The sequence below is a fragment of the Crocodylus porosus genome, unplaced genomic scaffold (assembly GCF_001723895.1).
Source record: "Crocodylus porosus isolate Cpor-Errol unplaced genomic scaffold, CroPor_comp1, whole genome shotgun sequence".
Classification (NCBI taxonomy): Eukaryota; Metazoa; Chordata; order Crocodylia; family Crocodylidae; genus Crocodylus; species Crocodylus porosus.
Window position 1 is genome coordinate 38,279,225 of NW_017728906.1, and position 25,815 is coordinate 38,305,039.

General features: G+C 41.0%; 1 protein-coding gene across 1 annotated transcript in view; it reads left to right on the forward strand.

The window, feature by feature from the left end:
- The window catches only part of SIM2 (single-minded family bHLH transcription factor 2), a 65,108-nt gene that overhangs the window by 14,475 nt on the left and 24,818 nt on the right, over positions 1-25,815 (forward strand). Inside the window, exons 5-8 of the mRNA XM_019557108.1 lie at positions 13,203-13,288; positions 15,562-15,761; positions 19,718-19,824; positions 25,324-25,471. Of these exons, the coding sequence (XP_019412653.1) occupies positions 13,203-13,288; positions 15,562-15,761; positions 19,718-19,824; positions 25,324-25,471 (541 nt within the window). The remainder of the gene's footprint in view (positions 1-13,202; positions 13,289-15,561; positions 15,762-19,717; positions 19,825-25,323; positions 25,472-25,815) is intronic.

The window sequence follows — 25,815 nt, forward strand, 5'->3', positions numbered from 1 at the left end:
TTTTTTTTTTTTTAAATCAAATTCCTCTTTAGGAGGGTAGTAAAACACTGGAACAGGTTACCCAGAGAGGTGGTGCAATCTTCCTCTGTGGAGGTTTTCAAGATCAGGCTAAACAAAGCTTTGGCTGGGGATCTAGTTGGGGATGGTCCTGTTTGAGCAAGTGGTTGGACTAGATGACTTCCTGAGGGCTGTTCCCACCCTAATTTTCTATGATTCCATTATTTTGCCTGTGACTGTATAACAGCAGGGGTTTTTTGTCTAAAGCAGTTGTGTCATGCAATTATATCAGCTATAGATGCATTCATCTCGGGTCAAGACAAGATATCCCCTGTTCCTTGTTTACACTTTTCTATACCTAGATGATTAGTATATATTTTAGCAAGTGCATATTTTTTTTATGCCTCTGGGACAATCAGTTATTTTCCTTATGGCTGCAGGTTTTCCAAAATACTGTTTTCTTCCTACATAAACCTCATTTGGAGACACAATTCTGTTCTCTTTTTGAGGGTGTTCTCAGAAAACTTAATTTCGATTTACTAAAACCTGGGGCTTCTTGTTTTGATGCGATTTTCATGATTATATAAATATCACCATAAATGCCTCACTGGATGAGCTTCATCTTTCTCAAGATCACTTTTAGAGGGTGATATGTTTACTGGCCTGCTAATAGCTAGCAACGAGCTCTTTATCTTATTTATATTCTGCGCAAATACATAATGATGAACGTACAAATGAAAAGATTTTAAACTTGCAAATGATTGGTAATTGATTTCTTGGTATACTGTATTTACTCAATTCGAATAAGAGGACCTTTTCCCCATTTAACTTGGGGGGGAGGGGAAGCCACTTATCTTGGATTCAAGTACAAGGGGGGGAGGGGTGCAGACAGCTGCTGCAGCTCCAGCCCTGGCCTTGGCTCTGGCCTCAGGCCCAGCCCTAAAATGGAGTTGCAATTACTGCTTGCCCTCCTGCTGCCTTAGTCCTCCCACCTGCCTCTCCTTTCTCCTCCCCCCTGCCATTTACCCTTGCTCAGGGTCTGGCCCCACTCCAGCCTGGGGTACAGAGTACATGCTTCAGCCCCAGCCCCAGCCTAGTAACAGCTGTTGCTGCAGAGGCAGCTCCAGCCAGGCCCTGGAGCCCAGACCAGAGCTGCCATGGCCATCGCTGCTACTAAGCTGGGGCCAGAGCAACCACTTGCTCCAAGCCCTGAGCTGGAGTGGGGCCAGAGGGTGGAGGGGGGCAGGCTGGTGGTAGAGACTGTGTGGGACAGGCAGGAGCTCCGGTAGTGAGGGGAGGGCAGGTACTGGTAGGTGCAGGCATGTTGGGGGTATATAGGAGGCAGGGTGCAGGGTATCATGAGATAAGGGGAAGGGATAAGCCTGCTTGACACCTCCCTCTGCCACTGCTTTTATTGCTGCAGCAATGTGTGGGTTGAATTTAAGATGATCTACCAATAATTAGATTCTGTGCAAGGGAAATGATAACACATTTATAAATTCAGGGTCAGCTGGGATTCAGGTAAATATGGTATTTTGGTTTTCATAATATGATGCCATGTTGGAAATTAAGATGAACTAGCACCTCCTTTGAAATTTTGGCTTAGTTTTCTATATGTATTTTTCATGATTTAAATATAAATTTGTATTCGATTACAGCTTCCCACTCCTTTTTTTGTATGAGGCATGAAATAAGTCCATTAGGATATGCATCTAGCTTAGTTAACTGTGACTCCAAATGCCTGTTTACATTTGCCTCTCTAGTACCTGATGTAAGTTTCCTGTATGGGCTCATAGACTATATAGCCTGATTCCATTTGGGCCAGGATTTCACCTGATCAGTTAAATATGACAATTTTTTTAATCATTTCTAAAAATTGTGTATATTTACATAAATTCTGGGTGAGAATGAAATTTTGACTAAAGCACTTAATTTATCTGAATTAGAAATTAAAGCCACATTGGTCAAGTTTACATCCCATACAAAGACATTGCGAAACCAGTTCTTGACATTTTAATTTCAGTTTCAGTTGTCATTCTGGTTGTCTCCAAACCTTGTTTAAGATGTCTCCTGCTTAAATTGACAGTTGCCTTGTCCAAATAAAAAGTACCCCTTATAACTTTACTACCTTGTAAATCTCTTCAATCTGTGAAACTGCACACTGAAATAGCTCAGGAGCAGAATTAATACCTCACTACAGACACTTAAATTCGTAACATTTAAAAGTCGCTAACTTTTAGCTTGTCTCATTAACTTTACTTGCTCTAAAGGCATGTCTCACATTTCACACTCAGAGTGTTTTTTATTCTGTGAGTGTTGCTGCCATTCAACAGTTGTAGCTGAATACTGTGATGGAAATAAAACCATAAAAATGAATGCACATACCTGTACTTTATTGGGCTTTTCTGTTTTAGCTCTTGAATTAACTCAGTCTATGGGCTGTTCTTGCTCCTTTGTCACCTCACCTTTTTGCTCTTTTCAGATTCTGATGATTCCCTTTTATTTCTATCTGAATTGTTTTTTTCTTCCTTGTGCTTTGGGCATCTGTCTAAAGCTTCCCCCTTCCAACAATTCATCAGCTTCATGGAGGCGTTTCCAAAAAAACAAACAGCGTATGTAGAAAAGCTAACAGACTTGCAGCTGTTGAAGCCTAGACATTTTTATTTGCCAGAATTTTGTATCTCGTGAAAACAAAGGATTAATTGCATTGCCTAAGAAGGCATATTGCAGACTTCTTTGCATGAACATCCTACTCTTTTGGTGTTAACTGCCTTCAGACAGCTTTAACTATCATAATATTATTTTTTAAAACAAGAAATACTTCCTGGGGTTCCATTTGCTTCCTTTTCTTTGAACCTCAGGGTACATCCAAGTCTGTTTTTAAGCTTTTATCTGTGATCTATGTAAATGTTCTTTAAACAAATAGTAAGTTTCTAGACAAGTCTCTTGAGCAGTTGCTTTCTTTCAATAGCTTTACCTTCAAAAATAATACCATATAGGATATGGAATAATATTGTCAAATTTTGAAATCGTGTGGTGATTGTTTTTTATAAAAGACAAACTAAGATGAGGCTAGATCTGGCCCTGGAAACTCGGAAGTGGCAACACTGAAAAGGATTGGGAGATCAGAATGAACATGGAGCTCAGCTGGAGCTCCCAGTGCAATGCGACAAAAAAGGGGAATATAACACATGGACATATAGATCGGCAGAGGAAGGAATGACAATTTTCTTTCCATGAGACAGATGCTGGAAATACTGCATATGATTCAGTTGCTCACTTTCAAAGAAGGGTATGGAATAATTGGAGAGGACTAGAAATGCCTTATGATGAGGGATTTCAAGAGCTCTATATGTTTATCTTGCTAAAATGAACATTCAGAGGTGCCTTGATTATTTTGCAATAACGAATAAAACACTGGGTACTAAAAGGATCTTTATTCTAGTGGGGAAGTTGAAACCAAACCAATTAGAAATAAGTCTCACAGTTTCACCAGTGAGGTTGATTAAATGCTGGAACAAACTATTAGGGGATGTGGAGTCTTCATCTTTTGAAGTCTTCCAATCAAGACTGAATGCCTTTTGGCAAACTCAAGTTATTAGACTCAGTACTGGGGTAACTGTGTGAAATTTAATGATCTGCAATTTACAGGTCAGATCAGATGATCTAATGTTCCCTTCTGGCCTTGAAATCTATAAGCTATGACTCAATGAAAGCTGTAAGCTCGGTGATCTGTGGGGCCTAGGAGAATTACAGCTTTAGCTTACAAAGTCTTTAAGCCCTCTTCCTTGCATGGCCAGCCTTGAACATGTAAATCAATATGCACCAACTCGTAGCTCTGAAAGCAGCAAACAGCTGGACTTTCTAAGGAGGCTGGAGGATTGGGAGGGAAAGCTAGAGATTTTTCTTACATACACACATACTTTAAGTTTAGGGTATACCTCAATGAATCACCTCTAAAAAGTCTGTGTGCCCCAGGGTGTGATCACGATGGATTCAGATCAGTTACATTTTGAGCAAAAATTGATGTGTTTTCCAAGTGCGAGGGCTGGCTTAACTCCGAGTTCAAACTGCTTTACTTACTGGCTAAATTGGAACTGAACTGGCTCCCTTGAGTCCATCAGTGCCACTCCAAGTGATACTGGCATATGTCCACACTGAAGTATTTACCGCATCCTGGCTCATGTGCATGTGACTATGAATTGTCCAAAACAGCCTGAGTAGGTATCTACAGCTTGCTTGGTGCTAACATTTCTGCCTCAGTGACTGCAACTACCCTTGGAAACTGACTCAGCACATTGTGGGAGAACATATCCATCCTTTTCATACTCCTGTGGAAAAATGGCTTTAGTCTACACTACAGCATCTTCACCTAGATTCACTTGCAGCTCTACCTGCAAATTCATTCCTGTTGGGGGCCAAACAATGGATCCATTGGGTATGCTACTTTTATTGGCAGCTGAAACATTTATACAGCAGGGAAGATGGTCTGCAAGACTCTGGATCTAATTGCAGCAGTAGTTTCTGAACCACTGAAAGTAGCAAGACTTTGGGAAGCTGGAGAAGGGATTAGGGTTATGGCAGATGGGAGAGACCTGATCCATACTGCATACTGCAGTTGCTGCACCATGTCCATAGGTAGACCATTGCTGCTGGTTCAGACCTTCTGTGCAGTGCAGTTGGGGTTATGGTGTCACTGAGACTGGAAATGACCAGCACTATAAGCAAAACTGCTGCAAGAGGGAAACATTTTCTTGGGAGGCACATAAGGAGCTTGCCCTAACCTTTCAGGCTTCAGGACATGCAAACAGGGGAGACCATATCAGTTTTGAAAAAGATGGTTAGGTCAATCTGTCAGGTCAGTTATCTCAGACTACTACAGGGTCTCTGACTAACCATTGTGATGCTAGAAGGTTAACTGTTCCTTCTGTGTGAGGTGACCTTACTCCAAGGACAATGGGTGTTTGTCTGTGTAAACAGCACTGGGGCCCTGATGCACCCATAGCTTGCCCATCAGGAGGAATAACAGGGCACATTTAGCGAAGGGTATTACTTATTATGCAGACCTTGATTGACCACAGAGGCAAGTTAATGAATACTACTGTGGGATGGACTGGGGAACATGTAGGAAAGCACAGTGCTGGAATGATTGGTATTTAAGTGTTTGGATAAACTCAGGCCTTATTTCCTCTAAGCCAATGGGGCTCAACCTTTTCAGCTGGCAGGCTGGATGGGCAGTGTCTGATCCCTCCACAGGCTGGATCCAGCCAGTGGACCCAATCCAGCCTCCAGGGTGGGTGCAGCAGGATGACATCTGGCCAGGCAGAGGAGGACAGGAAACAGCAGCCATGATCTAGCCACACAGGGGATGGGGGCTTGGCCTGGACCCACAGGAAGGAAGTGATCCAGTCCTGAGCAGGGATGGAGCAAGGCCTGACCCTGCATGTGGAAGGGGACATCCCAGCCCCAACCTGGCTGGACAGTGGGAAGGGCATATGCCCCAACCAATCAGACACAGGGACAAGGTGTGACCTGGCCCCACAGGAGGAAGGGAGCATGGACTGGACCCATGGGGGGATTAAAGAAGGGTATGTGGATCAGCCCCAAACCAGTTGTACCAGGGGAAGGGGCATGGCCCAGCCCAACCCAGTCACACGTAAGGCAAGAGGTGCTGCCTGGCCCCAATCTGGCCATCCAAGGGGAGAATCATGGCCTGGCTTGGAACTTTGGCAACAGGGAGGGGTGGCATTACTGTCATTGACGTTGAGGACCCCTGCTCTACATAATATGACTCTCAGTGGGGTGTCTGCACAGTAGGGCTGTGTGAAGCTTTGGTCACTGATTTGATTTGGAGGAGATTTGGCCCGATTCAGCAGCTGAATCTCCTAATCCAGATTGAATCAGGAGACCCTTTAATCTCTCCAAATCGAATTGGAAGCCTCTGAATCAATTTGGAGAGATTTGACAATTTGGCCCTAGGCACAGTTTTTTATGTTTTTTCTATGTACCTTAAGGTACCAGGCGTGGCTCGTGAACACTGAGATGGTGGGGCAGATGGATTGATCCATGGAAGCGCAGGTGGCCCCCTGTGCGCTTGGCAGTGAATCCAGAAGTGGACCAGAAGTACTTCCAGTCCACCTCTGGGTCCGCCACGGAGCATGCAGGGGACCCCGCCCCACCCCACCCCATCTTAACAACTGGTGCCTTCTAGGTCTGGAGGGGCACCTGGGGTCCCCCCATGGCTGACCGCTGAGCCGGGGAGTGCAGGGGATCCCACACGCTTGGCAGTGGACTCAGAAGTGGACTGGACATACTTCTGGTCCACTTCTGGGTCCACCGCCGAGTGTGCAGGGGACCCCTGCCAATGCTCCCATGGGACGCTCCATCTGCTCCACCATCTCAGCCACTTTCACGAGTCGTGCCTGGTACCTCAAGGTACGTGGAAAAATACAAAGCTGTGTCTGTGGCTGAATCGCTGATTCTCCAAATCAGAATGGAATCTTCAGATTTAGCTGAATCAAATTGGGACAGTTATCTGAATCAGCAAATTGAATCACTGTCGCCTGAATTGGGCTGAATCTGAATTGAATACAGCCTGCTTCGCACACCCCTACTGTGCAGCCATTATTTTAGGGAATGCCTCTAACCTTCTACTGCCATAGCTGATGAAACCACACCCAGCTATCAACGTTTTGAAAAAAATAATTTCAAAACTAGTGTTTGGAGTATAGTGGTGGATGTGGTGGATGACTAATTTGGCAAGCTGAGAGCAAGACAGCATTGGCCACAAAATCATTTGGACATTGTTGTGGCCTGGTGCACTGTGCACATTTAGCAGGGAGCTATCTGAAGATACTGCTGATTAGCGGACCTGGTATGCAGCCAGAAAGTGCATCCATTATCAGTGGTTCTGGGGGTGGGCAAACAAAGAAAGCAAGAAACACTTGTGCAGCAGGTTGAGTTAGCCAAGAAATGTGTGACTGTCATGCTCCTAGGAGGTAATGTGATATCAGCCACTGTTGGGTGTATGCATCAGTATTCATTTTGCAACTGGCTGATTTAGCACTTTATATCCAATGTGGATTATGAGAGACTGATGTTTTAAAAGCTTTGGCTGCAAATTTCTGTCTCTTCCTACCTGTAACACAGCAACATAATGTGAAATCACATAACTTATTAAGAAAAACATTAACAGCCTGCTGAACTAGGTGGCAGAAGCTTGCTAGTAGCAGCAGTGATTCACTCCTGTTCTTTACAACAACAAAGACATTGTTCTGAAAACAGAAAAAATCAGAACCAAGACACTGAGTTCCACACAGGGTTTTACTACCAAATTCAGCCTATTGCATTTACTATCCGTATGAGCTGAGACATAATCTTGTCACTGATAAGGTATGAATCAGTAACAAATGCTACTAAGTTACAAGAAAGAGAAGGTAGTACTGTTTACAGTTTTTAACACAGTAAAGTGACCTAACTAGCTCTATGTTTAATTTTCCCACTTTCTTGGATTCCTTCTTGAATCGCACATAAGGTAGAGAAGGACAAATAAAGGATGCAAGTGCTGTGGCTTCCACATCACCAAAACACTCCATAAAAATAGTTCTACTAAAAATCCCACTCTTACAAACAAGGCTGTCCCTGGGGGGAGGGGGGGCAAATCAAGGCGACCACCCCAGCCCCATGCTTTGGGGGGCCACACAGAGCCGGGCAGAGCGGTCGTGGTGACTCTGTGCTGCCACCAGCTTCACATCTCCAGTGGCCGCTCAGCACTTCCCCCCACCCCCTACAACCACTGTATCCACCACTGGCTTCCTCGTGTATGGGGGCTGGGCCCCATACGCTGCTCAGGTCATCTCTGCTTACAAACATAATAAAGGCAGAACTCCTGAATGCTTCTCCAGCCAACAAACAGTGTGGTATGCAGAGCTGACCTGTGGAGAAACTTGACCAAGCCATCTGAAAAGGAAGGGTTAAATGCTGAGCAATTGAATACAGACTGGAATTAAATAAAGCTGTGGAGATATTCATGGTAGAGTCGAAAAGTATTGGAGAACTGTTTAAAGATGTGTCTGTGTGCCCACACTTTTTCTGCTTTCACACTGTAGAATGGGCTGGTAGTGGTATGGCTCATAGCCCAGCATGCATTTGCCCTGTACCCATAGGCTAAGTACAGATAATTAAAAAGCCTGAGGCTAAATTGATTCAGCCTTTTCAGGTTAGTCAAAGATCCACAGATTAGACTGAAACAGAAGTGAACAGACATTTACCTTTGATTCAGGAAATGCAGCCACATGTCTGGAGTAACCCAGGCCAGAGGCCAGAGGGTGCTACAGTAGGTTCTCTGACTGTGTGTTCACTTCCTCTTCCTCTTCTGAGGCCTCTGGGATTTACAGTCCAAAATCAGAGCAACAGGACTCAGCAGGGTGGCTCATCACTTCCTCTTCCTGCTTCCAGGTGCCTCTGGGATTTGTAGTCTACAGCTGCAGCCAGCAGTAAGTTTGAGTGGGAAAAGGGGTGTTAACCCCCCTCCCTGGCCCCAGACCCCGACTGGGGGTTGCCTGGGGGGGGCTATCCGACCACCCCCCACAGATGCATCCTCAGCCCCCCCCTCACCTCCTTGTCAGTCAGCCCTCACTACTCTAGCTAGAGAGCAGAGGGGTGGGGCCAGCCTTGCTCTCTAGAGCAGACACTACAGTACAGCCCAGGGCTGCAAAGCATGCTGGGGGACTCTGATTTAACTTGAGCCAGTAAGGGGTCTGGGACAGAAGTTTCATAAACCGGCTTGACCCAAATCAGTTCAGTCTGATACTACATTGAACCAGGTTTATCTTAAACCAGTTTCAGCCATTTTGAAAGTGGTTTATGTACACTGAGCTTTGGTTCTGTTACAGGTTTAAACCAGTTTCTGATTACTTAAACCAGTTTATGTGTAACTTCTGTCCCTAGCCATCAGGGTTCATACTGGCTTGAGTTCAGCTTATATCTCACCACATATTTAAGAGTCTTAAGTGTGGATGGAAGCAGAGTTTGGGCAACAGCATGTGGCAAAGTTGTAGAGCCATGTAGAGTAAGGCAGTCATCTCCCAAGGCTGTACTGCTTTGGCTGTGTAACTCAAGGCCCTGACTGAGGCAAGTAGGACTATGCTCTGAATTCCCACAAGACTATATCAGTGCTGGCTTATTAGTCTGGTCAGTTATTCAACTTCAACCCTATTAGATAATTCCAGGAGGCAGGACGGTGGGGATGCTGGGTGCTGGGGGTACAGGAGAAGTTTCTGGCATGATTGCAATAGTGATCATGCAGCTGCCAGAAGCAGGACCTTTTTGTCGCTGTCCTCCCCCACTCCCAAAGTTGGTGCCCAGGGCAGTTGCTCCATTTGCACCACACTAGTGATGCCACTGGGTAATTCTTTCTTTAAAACAATGTGATTTTTACTTTATTTTTTTAATTATTAGCATAGAATGCAGTATTCCATGTGTAGCTCACAGGCCTCTTTTCGGATATGTGCTCACAAAAAGTGATCTACTGAAATTTATACTACTCGTCATGCTAAAACTTGAGTTTTAGGCCAGAGATAGAAGTAGTAGCTTTTTGCTGTGTGGACCAGTAATGATAATACACGAGAAGCAGAGTTATGAATGAAAGAACTACCTTTGATGATCTTTTTTCAGCCCACAGTTCAAGCAGCATACAAACCACATAATGTAGTGATGGTCTTTTTTGAAGGGAGATGAAAGATGGAATAGAGCAGTGATTTCATATCTCACCCCCAGGGATGATTCTGGGTTGCACAATGCTAACCATAATTTCACAGAACTGCCTGGAGAATCTTGTTTGGCAGTCATGTGAAATATGAGTGAATAAATACATAAATTCTGTATCCAAAATAGCTATATTCATTTTTCCGCACTCTAACATTTACCCTGTTTACAAAAGTAAAAAAGAAAAAAAAATTGGAAATATAAAGAGGCCACTTTGTTTTTAAGTAGTGCTTGGAGTCAGATACATTATGTAATATGCCAGGCTAAGAAAAGAAATTAGATAATTAAAATGATGCACATGGTGGAAACTAAATTAAGTGTAGTAGTACATCTTGTTTTAAAAATGTCTAGTGACAACTTAGTCTTTCTATACTTCTCTTCCTGGCATATTTCTGTGTCAACCTAATAAGGTTAATAAGATGAAAGTACAAATAAATATTTGGCTTTTGGCTATTTGGGTTTTTAATTAGTCTTTTTCAGCTTGATCATATTCTGTCTGAGATGCCTACACAGGACTTGGATGGAATTTAGACACCTGTTTCAAAAAATGATCCAGTTTGTTCCTGTTCTTGAGCCCCACAAGTTCAGAAGATACATAATTTCTTGGACTTCAAAGTTCCCTAGCTCCTACAGTTGGGCTTCCAAGGTTGCTCAAAAGAAATGCAGTTTGATCATCTAGGTATTAAACTCCTGCCTAAGCTTACCTGTTGGTGCTAGGGAGGTGCTTTAAGACCCCAAGGAGACCCACTCTACCAGGCATGCTCAGAAAACTCCTGACTGAAACTGACAGCATTGAATTTAGCTCAGAAGTAATGACCTGGAGTATGGGTGGCCTGGGTTATAGGGCACACTGTGCGGGGGGACCCCAGTGAGCCAGATGGCAGCCAGACTGCTGATAAGTGCAGGGTTTTTTTGTTTGTTTTTTTTAAACTGTGGGGATGCTGAGGTTGGGGGGGCAGGGATCAGTGCCCTCGGGGGGGCAGAGGGAAGGGCTGGGCAGGAAAGTGATTGGGGCTTGGGGGGCAGGCAGAAGGTGGGGCCAGGCAGGGCAGGGTCGGGGGGGTTGGGGGAGTGGGCGCAGCCAGCAGGGGTCCCCCCTATGGTCCCCTCCCCACTCCTCCAGCCCCTCCAACCCCTAACTGGCACTGGAGCCCTGGTGCTGAACAAGCTGCCTGGCAGGCCGTGTGTTTCAGCACCAGGGCAAGGGGCCAACCACAGAGACGCTTTGGCAGCCAGAGTGTCTCCATGGAGGACCAGCCTTTGATTGTCTCAGGGTACAGTCTGGGACCATGTCCTGCCCTGCTTTTTTAAACTCCGGTTTTTGCAGCACAGAGTCCATTTTTTCATTGCCACATGTGCCTTTTGCCCCACCTCAAAGGGGTTTGAGATGGGGCAAGAGGCACGTGTGCACTTGTCTGGACGTGCCCTGTATGTCAAACACAAGGGTACGCAAAAGTATGGGAAATAATGTGAGAAAAGCTGACTATCAAGTTCCACAAGCAAAAAGATTTAAAAAAAAAGATTCTTGAGAACCTGATAGACTTCTCAGGAATTTGCTGGAAAAGAAATTTTTTCTTCCTTTTGCTCACATACCTCATCACAAGACTTGAGAGACTGAAGACTTTGAACACTGAGGAAGGGGGAAAGCCACTACTGTACTAGTTGGACACCACGCTAGTTTTGCAGACTCCAGAAGGCCAATCAAAGTCTCTAAACTTGTGCATACACCAAACCTGTTTCTGAGGGAACTGAAAGGCTGGAGCAACAAGAAAAGATTCCTATAGCAGTTTGCTGCATGTTTTAATAAATAATGTTTAAAGCGAGGCAGGGAAAGAAAAAAGCTCCCTGAGGGTGCATGTTAGCACAGGACTACTTGAGAAGTTGAAGAAACTTCCAGTTCAGTCCCTCATCTCTTTATAGAATTTAGGTCATAAAAATTGATATCCATCCATCCAAGTACTTGGAATGCTTTATAACATCATTATCAAGACTACATTCATCCTTAAAATCCTGATAGGCAAGATAGATTTTAACCTTAGTTACAGGTAGGGAATTGAGGCAGAGAATAAATATAGTTCATCCTAGGTAACAGAGGGAGTCTGTACCAGAGCCACAAACTAAACCCAGATCCCCAACTCATCATACTAGGCTTTAATGATGAGATTGTTCTCCCATACTTTAGAGTTTCCTCCTTAATAGTTTGTATTTATAACATTAAAATAGATAGGCTAGTGGTTTCCCACTACAAAGTCATTTGCATTAGGAAGATAAATGGAAGATGTGTCCAAAGCAAGACTCATTCTTTATTGCAGTTTATCCCTGAAGCATAGCACTAATAGGAGCAATACTTCCTTCTTTAGAATTTTTAAACTCAAAATATGATATAGTTTTTTATATAACGGTATGAGTCTAAAGCCACTGCAAATATATGACTAAAAGAGATTTTAATTGGATGACAGATGCTTAAAAATTGGGAAATATAACTCTGCAGTTCAATCAGATACAGGCTCATTGTTAGAGCTATAAATTAAGAGCTAGATGCAAAGCCCCCAAGTCTATAGAAACACTTACTGGAATTTGGATCCAGCCCTGTGGGTGGGAAGAAATCTGCGTGCTCTGAAACTTATTTTACAACTGATGAGAGCTTCCTGGTGTCTATATCCGCTGAAGTTCAAACGGAGATACCTTTCCCCTTTGGAGATTTCCAATATTGGCACCGTATATCAGAATGGCAGCTTTTGGAACTATTCCCTGCGTCTAGATTCATTGGAATAATAGCCTTCTCTCAAAAATATTGCTGTATGAGGATTTTAAAGAGAAAATATTTATACACATGAGAATGATTTATTTTTAAAATTAATTTTAAAAAAACAGTAAAGTTTTCCATTAAAAGATATTTGCTTAACATCATCTAACAAGAAGAACTTCTCTGTCAGTAAACTAAATAGATGGTAATTTTTACAAAATGCTTAGGTTTGCAAATTTTTGGTTTAGTGAGTGGCAGTCTACATCAGGATTGCAAAATTATTAACTTTTTTTTGTTGTTTCCTGTCCTTTAGCTTCTTTCAAGAGCTTAAATTTTAAACTACCCACTACCTTTAGATCGTACAGTATTCAAGAGCAAATTTAGAAAGCCTGTCCTTTAGTTAGCAAAGATATGGTTGCTTGTTAGAAAGATCTTGATAGGAGAAACATGGATGCCTAACATTACCTACTCCACTAGCCTTTACAAAGAAATGTGCTATCACCCCCCTCTGGCAGAGCTACCTTGGTCACTGAAGAAGGAAAAATGTGGGTAACAGCCATATACCTGTAGCCTTCTCCTTTTGTCCTACTCAAGGAAAGGTTAATCTAGATGGTGGAAATATCACATAAATCAAAGGAAGGAATTTTGGAAATTTCTGTATTAATAACTGAACTGTATGGATTTATGCTTTCAGAGTATGAAATAGAGAGATCTTTTTTCCTACGAATGAAATGCGTCTTGGCCAAGAGAAATGCAGGTTTGACATGCAGTGGCTACAAGGTAATGTGTCTTTCTATGTTCAAAGAATAGCAAGTTTTATTTTTATACGGGGAGCTTAAAAAGTAGCCTGCTGCTGAAAAGAATCAGAACACATTTGAATAATGCCATTGCTGATTGTGCATTCTCTAATTAATGCAGTCAGACACCCTGAAGTAATGGGCTAAATCCTGATATTCATTTTTAGGCAATTCTGATAGACTTGAATGGGATTATTTACTGTGTTGTTTAGTATGAGTAAGAGTATCAGATTACAGTTTCCTGATATGTTGCAGACATTCAAAATTCAGGTCTGTTGTATTGTCAGGTTTATTGATCACCCTTTTACATACATTACTTTAATGCTATGCGCCATGAATCCATGTCATCTTGGCCACCAGGCTCCCCACAAGTCCAAAAATGTGGCAGCGAGGGAATGGTGGCAGTGTTAATTGCAAGTCCCCACCTGCTAGATTTCTGGATCTGTGGGAAGCCCTGTGGCCTGGATAACATGGCCCTATATGCTAGATTTGGCATGCTTGGGGAGGCAAGATGGGGTCAGAGCAGGCTGGATCTGAGCAGTGTGGGGCCTGATCTAGACTGGAACCCTGGAAGTCCGGTCTGGGCACTGGCTCAAGGCCACCTATGGGGCCAAAAGGTTGAGCATTACAGTTTTAATGATTTGCTGTACTAAAACATGGACTATAGTAAGGGTTGTCATTTTATTTATTTTCAACTTTGAACTGCAAATGTACTGTCCTATATGCTAACAATACACTTCAGCTACTTAAATACTAGGAAAAAAAGGCACTGCACATGCAGTTCTAATGAAGAATAATTCATTCAGATTCCTTCAAAAGCAAAAGAAAAAGTCTGTCAGTGTTTTGCTATTCCATTAGCATGCGTCCAAGGTGCAGACATGCTTTTACTCAGTTAAACTGGAACAATTAAACTGGATTCCATGTAGCCTTAGATGAGCAACTACCCAGGGATGCAGAATATTGTATCCTACAATTTAACTGAACTCTATTTAAAAAAAAAAAATGGAACAGACAGTTGTGTCATCCTATATTGCTGCTTTGGTTATGATTTGCAAGTAGGGGGAATCATTTCACACTGTGTCCCTTGATGCAATATGATCACAATAATATATTATCATGACGTGTAAAAATAAGATTTTTAGAGCACTTGTTGATAGCTTAATATTGTTTTCCCAGAAGTAATTCCAGGCCTGAATGCTTTGAAAACTATTACCTGAATAGCCAGAGTGAAAGGGAAGACAAATAAGACAAATAAGAAGGTTCTTTTGGGCAACTTTGATTCCATGGTTATGTTGGCTGATATATTAATTGTTGAATAGAACTATATGATTAATTTATTTTTAGCTGTGTATTCAAGGGATTGTCAAGGAGTGCTGAGGACCATGGGCATATACTACTTTTCACTGAATGACTATTTGAGTTGAAATAAACAGTACAGATAAAAGCTGAGGGTCACATAGTTGATACCTGTAGTACCCGTTTTTAAGTTTCTTGCATCTCTTTGGAAGTGAGCATTGCAGAAGCATGCACAGCTAAGGAGCAGTGTTCAGAAATTAACAATATTTATGCTCCTTCAATTTCTAGGAGCATTTGTTTCTTCCTTTGATTGCCCCAAATTGCCTTCCTTTAGCACAAAATCTAACATGAGATACACCCATACAACCCTCACTGTCATCAGCTGGAATAGATTTACCACAAAATCACTGGCATTAACTTGCCAAAAGGGTGGTATTTAAAAGCAATTGAAAAAGGTCAACTGTTTAATGTTTCTAAGTATGTATTTAATAATTTGTAAGTAGGATCTGTTCATAACTAGTATATTTTCAAAGTATATCTGTTTTTCAACAGCATCTCAAAGTGTGTATTGATATATGTGTATGTCTGTTGCCTGGTTAAGCTATCATTAAAAACACATCTAAGATTATTTGGTTAATATACAGCAACTGTCTCTTTGCATCTACCTTAAATGTATATGAAAGAAACTTAGTTTAAAGTATAAACTAGAAATGAAGCCACATGGCCCCAGGGCCCTCACATTTTCACAGCTGATTACCATGTACTGTTGACAATGCGACAAACAGACAGTAACCTCTACTTAGAAATTAATCAACCTGGGAGCCTTAATAACTATCCAGCTAGACAAATGGAGTTATGAAGAGAAAGGGGTTTGTGTCATAATTGAAAAAGATGCTCCTTTAACCTTTAAGATCTCTGCCATTACCAACAGATGGCTAGTGTGCTTTCTTTCTGTGCCAGGTGATCCACTGCAGTGGCTACTTGAAGATAAGGCAGTATATGTTGGATATGTCCTTGTATGATTCCTGTTACCAAATTGTAGGACTGGTGGCTGTAGGTCAGTCTTTACCTCCCAGTGCAATCACTGAGATCAAGCTTCACAGTAACATGTTCATGTTCAGAGCAAGCCTGGACTTAAAACTAATATTCCTAGATTCCAGGTAAGAAAAACTATTTGGTTTCTATTTTAAAATATTTGAAAGTTAAATATTATCATAAACTACATGGATTTCTAAAAACATCAAAATATACAAAAAAGGAATTAAAATTGAGTTTGAGCACAAAGAGTATGTGAGACTTTGAAAGCTACTCAGAAAATAAGTCCAATAATAGTATATAACCTATAATAATCTGTATTACAGTCATGTCCTGAGGCCTCATTGTATTGGGCCATGCACAAATGTATAGGAAAACAGTTCATGCCCTGAAGATTAAGCAAGATGGACAAAAGGTGGGGGCCAGAGAGAAGTGGGAAGAAGAGAAGCATTAATATCCATATTTTATAGGTGGGGAGCCAAGGCATAAAGATGAAACAGCTTGCTAAGGTCACACACAAACTCTGTGGCAGAGTGAGGAAGCAAACTCAGTCTCCTGAATTGTAGTCCAGAACCTTAATCGTGAAACCAGCATGCTTTCCTGACGTCTCTAACCCTAACCCAAACTGCTTGTTTATGAAAAGATATAAGTGACAATAAATTTTAAAAAGCTATAAAAACAAGACATCATGTCTTCTTGGTAAAATAAGAAACATTGGAGCAGATGGAGAATTGGCTAGTGCATAAGCCCTGCCTGAATTTATAAGAAATGGGAGTTAGATCATCTCACCATACTTTTCAGGCCATATCAAAAGTGCTTATGGGGTGACCATGTCAGATTCCAACGACTCTGCGAATTCTGCTAAATACCTTTTCACAAGGACATGAGAAGGAAGGTAGGACCATACTTTTCAGATATAGCCTGTGTGGATGCCTGCAAGATCTCCCCTGTGGGCAATGGAAAAGTACAAAACCAGAGCTCAAAAAAAATAAGTTACAAAATTATCGCTTTCCAACATGTTCCACCCTCCAGCATAGTTCAGGTTGAGGCATAGCCCAAGGGAAGAGCCTTCATTCATTCAATCAAATTCATAGACTGTCTGATAGGTTTGCCTGTTGACAGAGACGTGGTTCTTCAAAAGTTGTTCCAAGAGTATAGAACAAGACTTGACATACTGTATCACTTCCCAAGGGTTGTGGGCACCCAAAACAGTTTAACTGCTTTGAGTGGGGGAAACTTACCACAAATTCAGCTCTACCATGGTAACTATGTTGTCAGTCCACTCTGTGCTATAATACATAAAAGATATGTTGCAATAATTTGCCATCCATCAGGGTTTATTATTGCTGTTTAGTTTTACGTACTGTGGGATAGGAACAGACAGATAAAACAGTTACAGTGGATGAGCTGATGTGCACTTGCAAGTGGTGACTCCTATCTTTCCACCTTTTAAGCAGTATAATTGTTTCATCTCTTCACCACTGGAGTGCTGGAGTGGCAAGGAGCAAAGACAACATTTCTGCTTAATGGTGAAAATAGGTTAGTTTCCATGACATTTGGAAGTGTTGTGGGGCAATACAAAAGCATGCTTTCTCCCAACTAGGAGATTGAGGCCTAAGGGTCGACTGCTGAAGTACATGAGTTTTTTCAGAATCTTTTTTGTGGGGACTTGTTTTAAACCACACCACAGTTATGATTCAGCATAAAAGACTCTGCAGCATGCCCTTGCACAGCAAGGTTAACGTAGAGGAAGAAAAGGAAGAGCTGTGTCCATGTGGAGTTACCTGAAGATATAAACGTTGTCAGAAGAGGTAGTATGTCCAGAGGTGCTGGAAGGGACAGAGTTAACAAAAGGTGCTGTTACACCCTATAGAAAGGCACAGCCTAGCACTGCTCCCATGAAGAGGCATGGGGTCCTGTCTCTGTCCCACAGATATGACATTCTGAAATATTAACTATCAGTAGCAGTGCACTGCAGCCTGGCTATCTGAATTATGATTGCTTCCAGCATGCATTTGAACATACTTTAGACTGGATGGTGTTCCTGGCACATCCCACCATTGGTATGTCGACACAGAGAAAGCTATAAACAAACCTTCAGTTGTAACAGTAGAAGTAGACAGACACATGCACCAGAAACAAATGTCATAGATGCTTCATTCTTCTGGACAAAAGGTCTTGTTCAGGATTTCATGTAACTGAGGTAGTCAGAATAGAGAGATAGCAGTTCTTTCCTTTAGAAGTGTTCTGGGACTGCTTCAATGGATGCATCCATTATTGCCAGGACTTTAAGGAGTCCTGGATTGATCATTTGAGCCAGCTCTATTCCTCTTTCTGGTTTCTCTTTTCACATGCGCAGAGCAATTGTTACATCTCAAGATACCAACAAGAACTATTTTCAATTAATTTGTTCATGCTGCAGAAGTTAAGAGATAAATTCAAACTTTTCAAAACTCTGGGTGTGCTCATATCCAGGGCTTTTGTTCAGCCTATGGTAGGGACATCTGTAAGGCTAGGATGTAGACACAAAGGAAGGAGTTGTTCAGATCCAGAATTTGGGTTCGAGCCCACCTGTAAGTCATCATTCAAGCAAAGAAACCACATGAAATGGCTCTTCATTTTAAGCACACTGAAATCCAAAGTATGGTGAAAATGATATGTGAACAGATCGTATTCCTGAAGTGGCTGAAAAACCATGGGCCAACATGCAGAAATGAGAATTTGGGTCCTAAGTTTTGTGAGATAATAGAGTGCTGTGGATGTGACACACACACTCTACCCCTCAAAGAAAGAGAGAATTGCATCTTATGTCATTACAGAGCAGCACTGATAATTCTTAAGGAAAAAATACCCAAGTCCTTCTCAAACAGAAAGATCACATATGTGGGAGTGGGGGGGTCTTTGTGGAGTAATTAGTGCACATGTGGATGATAAGACTCTGGAAAACCTCCTGTTTCTTTACAACTCCCTTTATAGAGTCTAAATGCATAAAAGGTATACCGTGTCTTTTTCCTGCGTCAGAAAAGAAGTAAATGAAAAATCCTGCTTCATTTCAGGGGCAGGCAATGCATATTTAGCACTAAGGGGAAAGAAAACAAAAAGATACAATGGTAACAAAGTAGAGATCAGTAAAACCTGATAATGCACACTGTAAAAGACCCCATGTATTCAACAGGATTCCTCTGCTAGGCTTTGAAACTGAATGCAGTGCCTCCATTCTGTCCTTAGTGAGGGAAATGGGCTGCTATAAAGCAAACCCCACCAATATTTGACATAAATCTGACTGTGGATAAGCCATGGGGAGTACTTCAGAGCATATTTTGCCATAAGGCAGCAGGGTCAGGCAAGAGTATATAGGTCACAGAGTTTGCTTTTACTTTGCATTTTGCATGACTAGTCCTAGAACTGCTCATTACTGAGCTTTTTGAGCCTTCCCCTGACACAGAGGATACTGGCCACTGAATCCACTTGGTTTCCCCTGTTGTGTGGCTCAGTGGTAAGAAACTTGTGTAATGTCTGTCTTAAACATTTTCCTTCCTTTGCTTCTGGCCATTGTGCCTTGTCCTTCCCTCTTCCAAGCTGGAATAATCCCCTGCCTTCCTTTAGACATTAGCTTGAATTTATTTATAGACTGTAATCATAGTCCCCATAGACTGATCATTTCTACTATGCTCATACACCTGCAAAGGCAAATGAAAATTTGTCAGCAGTACAAAAAAGTCACTTTACTGTATTATGAACAGCTCATCAACTGGATCTTTGTGCAGAGAATCACTCATGTTAGTAGCTCCAAGGATGATGCTGATAAAATAAATTTAGCAAAAGCCTAGAGCTGAAATAAGTTAATGGACTCTTTCTCCTGCCTGTCTCTGAGTCAGTCTAGTGTGTACAGCAGTGCTCACTGGCTTTGGCTGGAGTTCAAAAGTTTTAATTTCTTGTAAAGATTATGGTTCTCAGTTTCCAAAACCAACATTTTGTCCTGCAGCCTTTTAGCACTTGATTAGCTGGCAAAATCAATATTAGTTTAATGAAACTGAATATCTCTAGAGATGCAGCTTATTAGTCAGTCTTCCTTTTCTAGGGTGACTGAATTAACTGGATATGAGCCCCAAGACCTGATAGAGAAAACTCTCTACCACCATGTCCATGGCTGTGATGTGTTCCATTTACGATATGCTCACCACCTCTGTAAGTAAAATAAATGATTGACTCAAGCTTTCAGCTTACCAGGTAGAGTGAGGAAGCAACATGCACTTCAAGGCAAGCAAAACAAAGTTGAAAGGGCCGTATTTTCAAGTGCCCATCCCCTCTGATTGGGACTAGATTTTCAAAAGCACTCTGCTCCTGTTTAGGCATATAATTGAATGGTCAGATTTGCAAATGGACTTGGCACTCACCCTGCTTTTTCTTTGGCTAATATGTGTGGCTGCTTTATTTTGCTAGCTGAACTGGAGCTGAGCCCTTTTGAAAATCTGGACCTGATTCTGAGCACTGAACTCTTGGAAAAAGCTGTTTCTTACTGATCTCTGCTGTTTTTTTAAAAAAGGAAGAGGTATATGACAGTCACTGATACCCTGAGAACTTGTTTCTAATAAACAGCCTAGATTTGAAGTGACAAAAGTAAAATAGAAAAAGCCTTAGATCTGTGTTTATGAATAGCATGTGGGTGAGGTTTTCAGAGCTTTTTTCTCAGGAAGAAGAGATACATTTAGTAATTCCACATTTGCCAACAGAGAAAGTAATCACATCTTTAAACATCTGGATTTGGGAAGTAGTTTAGTCAGTAGCACATTCATTTGAGAAGCAAACCAGGGGAATAGAAAAATTCTCTGGGTTTGGCTCAGTCCTCTACAGTCTGTGCTGTACTAAAACAAACAAACAAATGCTGAAAGGAAATCTAGAAATTATTGTTAGTGAATTATGTTCCAGATTGCTGCCTTAGAGTTAAAATAACCGTGACCTTCTCTGAAGAAGGGAGTCTATGCCTTACCTTACTATGTAATGTTAATGAAGAAGGTCTGGAATTAAAAAAGACTATCAGAAAATAAACTTATTGTACTTGGAAAATGTCAATGCTGAATGGCTAAACACCATGTTCTACTGAGTCCAATTGGATTTATGTATGGGGAAAAAAGGAAAACTGACCCTAAATGATATAATTTAATAAAGCATTGGTAGAAGCTCAGACCTGTTAAATCACACTATTTCCTAATAACTCTTATTTTCAGTTTCCTCTTTTACGAATAAGACCAAATCCTGTATGTATATTTTGTGCTTTTCTATATTTGACTACTCACTGTTATCAGTGATATTATTTAAAAGACCTACATCACTTAGAATATAAAGAATTCTGTTGAAACTATGATCATCTTTTGAAAAAAAAATCCAACTAATTTTAAAAACACAGTCACAGATCTTACAACTGCTAGCAATATGCTGGCATTGGAACACAATAGGTTGATACTTAGAGCCAACTTTTGTAAATAGGATTTGACTGATATACAATTGGACCTTTAAATGCAGAGACAAAGCATGGCTATTTAATTAAAAACATTGGTTTGGATGCTATAACCAATTATATAAATAAGCTGTTACAAAGTTTAGAAACTGAAGGATCAATCTGAGAGACAGATATGTGAAAGGGCTTGGAAGAATTAAAGTACCCAAAAGCTAAGAAGAAAAAGTAATAGTTAATGCTTCAACAACAACAGGAACAGTGTAAAAGCATAATCAGAAGAGCAAGTTGTAAGAATTATTAAAACAGATGTAAAATGTACAAACTTCTGTGCCTCTGGAGAGCACTGTTACAACTCCCCCATCATCTACCAGCAGATGTCTGATGAGTACGAACAGTAAAAGGTTGGCAAGGTCTGAATTTGCACAACGTAGCATTCTACAAAACAGTCCGATGATTAAGTGTCACCTGATGGTGAAATCTGGAAAGAAATATCTTACACCTAATAAGGGAATTAAAAAAAGAAAACCATGCACTAAGATAATCAATTGCTCTTCCAAAGAAAAATAAAAAACTAAAGTAGTTGAACTTTGCATCAAGCATGAGAGAGAGCAATAAAGAAAACAAAAAAGAGAAACAAGGTAAAAAGTGTGCAACAAGAATAGCAAGCTGCAGTAAAAATAATAGATGTGAATACTTGTGAAGTATGCACTGTCAAAAAAAGTTTTGTTTTAAACACTGAGTGGCTTGCTAAAGCTTTTTAGAAAAAGGTCTAGAAGTTTTAGAATGTTGCATGAATTTCACTAACACAAGTGTACATACATAATGCTTGCTTTACAGCAAGGATTTCTTGGTCAGGACAGACTGGGCACATCTACGCGGTCATTAATGTGCTGTGTAATTACTGCGCACTAAGTTTAGTACTTGTATAACCCAGTACTAAATCAATGTGCAGTAACTGGCACTATTGCATGGCTTTTTAGTTACACTAACTGTACAGTAGCCCAATACTACTACAGAGCAGAGTATTAGCACAATTTTTGCCCTGCACATTACTGCGCAGTAGAATTAGGCTACTGTGCAGTTATCTTGTGTAGATGTACCAGCCCAAGCTGCTGACATACCTTCACCACTTGGCTATTTCCCTGGAATTCAGCCCACATACACACAATACCCAGTAGCACAGTAGGTTAAACTCTACACACAGCTTTGAGTCTCATTTTGCTGCTGTAGTAATGAAGGCTTCCAACACTACTGGTTTTTGAGATGGCTCAAAAACATCATAGGGTTCCTGTTCTTATAGGGTATCATTCACTAACCATCGAGCTTAGTGCCTGGATCTAGCTAATTGGCAAGATATGAGATACAGAGAAGCTAAAACAGTTACTGCAAGTACAGGATTAAAAAGCCAATTTCTCTGTAACTGTGGCCTTAAGTATAGACTGACAACTGCTGCAGTCCAATGGGATATACCGAGCCCTCTGAAATCACACAGATGAGATGGGAAAAACTAGTCAAGGAAGCACCACAGAGAAACAGTCATTCACAAATGGCAGAACAGTGAGGAGTAAAGGCTGCTGAATCCTAACCTACTGGTTGTAACAAAGGCCATCAAGGAGTCGGGGCTTGCACAGAAGAGCCTTGATAAAGATACATCTTACTCCCAGAAAAAAAGTTTCTCAATCAGCAGTTAACCAGGTACCTTAATGCAGGGTCAAAAGCAAACTAATTTAAAACACAGCTCCTATCCTTTGTCCAAGGTCATATTTTCCTCAGAGACTGTCAAAAGTCTAGGGACACAATGAAAGAGCTCTAGAGAAATGCTGCTCATGTATAATCAGGAAGTGAAAATGGAGGATTCAGTCCTCAATTTATTCAACTCTTTTAAAACGCTATCTTAACAAAAGACCTAAAGCAACAGAAGGGACACATGGAAAACTAGAGTGAACCACAAAACAATTCCTGACATACACGGAAATGCTCTGTGATGGATAAATAAGGCAGGAGGTGCCCAACTAACTTACATTTTGGAAGAATACATGGCTGAACAATTTGAATTCAGCATAAAACAAATCTGAGCATTAAAGAGACTAAGGCACAGGAATTTAGCATTGGAAAAACTCAGAGCTCTTTAAAAAATGCTTGTTAGAAGATTGAACCCAAAAGGGAATTGTCATCTGTGAGGCTTTGTTTGGGGTACAAGTAACTATGGTGCATGGAGATTTAGATTTGGCTGTAAATCCTGCTTTGTACCATAATACAGGTTAGTATTAAATTGTAGTTGTAACATCAAATGTTAAAGCCAGTAAAATGAAGATTGTAACCCAGTCTGAAACTGAAACTGAAGACACTGACCTTTGAATTAAGGGTAGTATATTCATTTAAGATTAATCTGTGTTTTAAGTCAGGGGACAAACCTGTGGCAAAAAGGTTGACTCCCACTCTTTTCAGAGAACCACAAAATCAAGGTAGGTCAAAAAACAAAACACAAGATCAAAATGCAAACAAGATCTAAAAGATTTTGAAGTAAGCATAGTGGTTAACTTGGCATCTTTCATGATAAATTTTTGGTTGTCCTATCAGAGGATGTTACTAGTTATCTTGTGGACTTATTAGTTTAGTACAAGAAGAACTGATTCCATAGACAAAAAGTCCTTCCTAAAGTCATGCTTCAGGGGATTCTCTGAAGCGAAGCAAGACTGCCTTAATTTGAAGAGAAGTATAATTAATTGCTACCTGTGTAGATGAATGCAAGAGGAGTCTTTAATGTGAGATGACACACCACAAGCATAACTTTGGCAGTACAAAGGAGAAAAGTTCTAACTCACGTATAATAGGTCTTGCCAATCTCTCCAACTGGTTATTGACACTGTGAATGTCACTGCAGCATCTGAATATTATCCACATTACAAAATCATGCAATTAGTCTCGAGAGTGACAACCATGTAATTAACTAGCAACAGAAAAGTAAAAAAAGGATCCTGTGCTATGCTATACATCCCTGTATTGAATGTCTCCCCTACCAAAAAGACCCTCTAAAAATAGAGGGCATTATATGAGACCATAAACTTTTATTTTGTGTGGTCATTTTCTCCTCTACCATTGGCATGCAGTAATCTTCATCATTCATCCTAGCCTCTTATGGGCCTGAGCCTTCACCAGCTGAGTAAAATGGAAATCACCTCATTGTAAGCTTTGCTATTCAGCACAGTGATGTACAGGTCAGATCTTGCGTTAGGAAGAAGCCATCCCTAGTACTTCATCATTCTTCCCACACAAGGCTACAGGGAGATGCTGCCACTGATTACACTTTCTCTTGGGTTGGTTTGAACATAAAGCACTGCTTTTTCCTTCCATAATTTAAAGTAGATAATGATTTGTTCAGAAAAGGATTCATATGAAGCTTCTCATTGTGTGCTTTAGGGTGAGGCAAGAGAAGGGAATATTCAACAGCAGGAGTTATTCTCTTACGAATCAGTACATAAATGCCTGGCACTGAACCAGAGAGATTTGTGGAGAAAAAAGCCAGATTAAATATTTGGAAATTCTACTCATCTCCTATTATAGCTGAGCCCAATGCCAAAAACATCCCTGTTCACAGAGAACCTAAGCCAGGGGTTTAGAGGATTTACACTTGCAGTAGGATCTCTCCAATAACTCTGTCTACCTTGTTGTTCTTCAACATAGTTAAAAGAGCAAAGAAATTTTGCTTTAATTTTTCCATGTTAAAAATAAACTTGTTCCATGTTTTAAATAAAGCAAACCAGAAAGCTGACGTTATAGACAGGAAAAAGAACCAACTCAAAATGTACTGGGAATGCCCAATAATCTTTCAATTGATTTCAGCTGTTCCTAAAAGCCTTCGTAAAAGTTTAAAATAAAAACAGTTGTATCCATTTCTAAATAGTCTTGGAACCTGCTACTTATCAATATATATTTTTTAAGAGCACCCTAAAGATTAGAAGGTTTGTTCTAAAAGAGTGATTTGTAGAGTTGCTAGTGTACAAGTGCAGGGTAAGGTGGAGATGGAGAGGGTAAAAATGGTACGTAATAAAGTATTTTTAAAAAGTAAAAACAGAGAAACTATGTGAAGGACGGGGGTACACATCTTTGCAGAGAAGTCCCCTGAAGTTCAGTGTTACAAGGGGAAATCTTCCTGTTTACAAAAAAATCACTGCGAGCTGTGGTCGTAGATCAGTCAACGTGAAATACTTTTTGCATTATGTTCACAGTGTTGGTGAAAGGCCAAGTCACAACCAAGTACTATCGACTGCTGTCTAAGCATGGAGGCTGGGTTTGGGTACAGAGCTATGCCACCATTGTACATAACAGCCGTTCATCACGGCCTCACTGCATAGTGAGTGTCAATTATGTCCTTACGTAAGTCAAAATATTTTGTACCCTTACATGTTATTGGTATTTAAATTATTATGGATTAAAACCTGTATTAAAATTTTTTGTAGGAATTTCTTCTAGTATCCCCATATATATATATATATATAGAGAGAGAGAGAGAGAGAGAGAGAGAGATATCCATTTTTCTGCTTCTCCTTTTGCTTACAGTACCTGTAAATAGAACATTAGACCAGATTAGTTTGTGCACCTTATGATTACATTTACATACTATTACCTTGCATCATGGAGGATTCCAGAGATTTTGTGATGAAATGGGTCAGCTTACTGGTAATCACCTAAGCCTGGAGGCTGCATTTGAGACCTGGGCC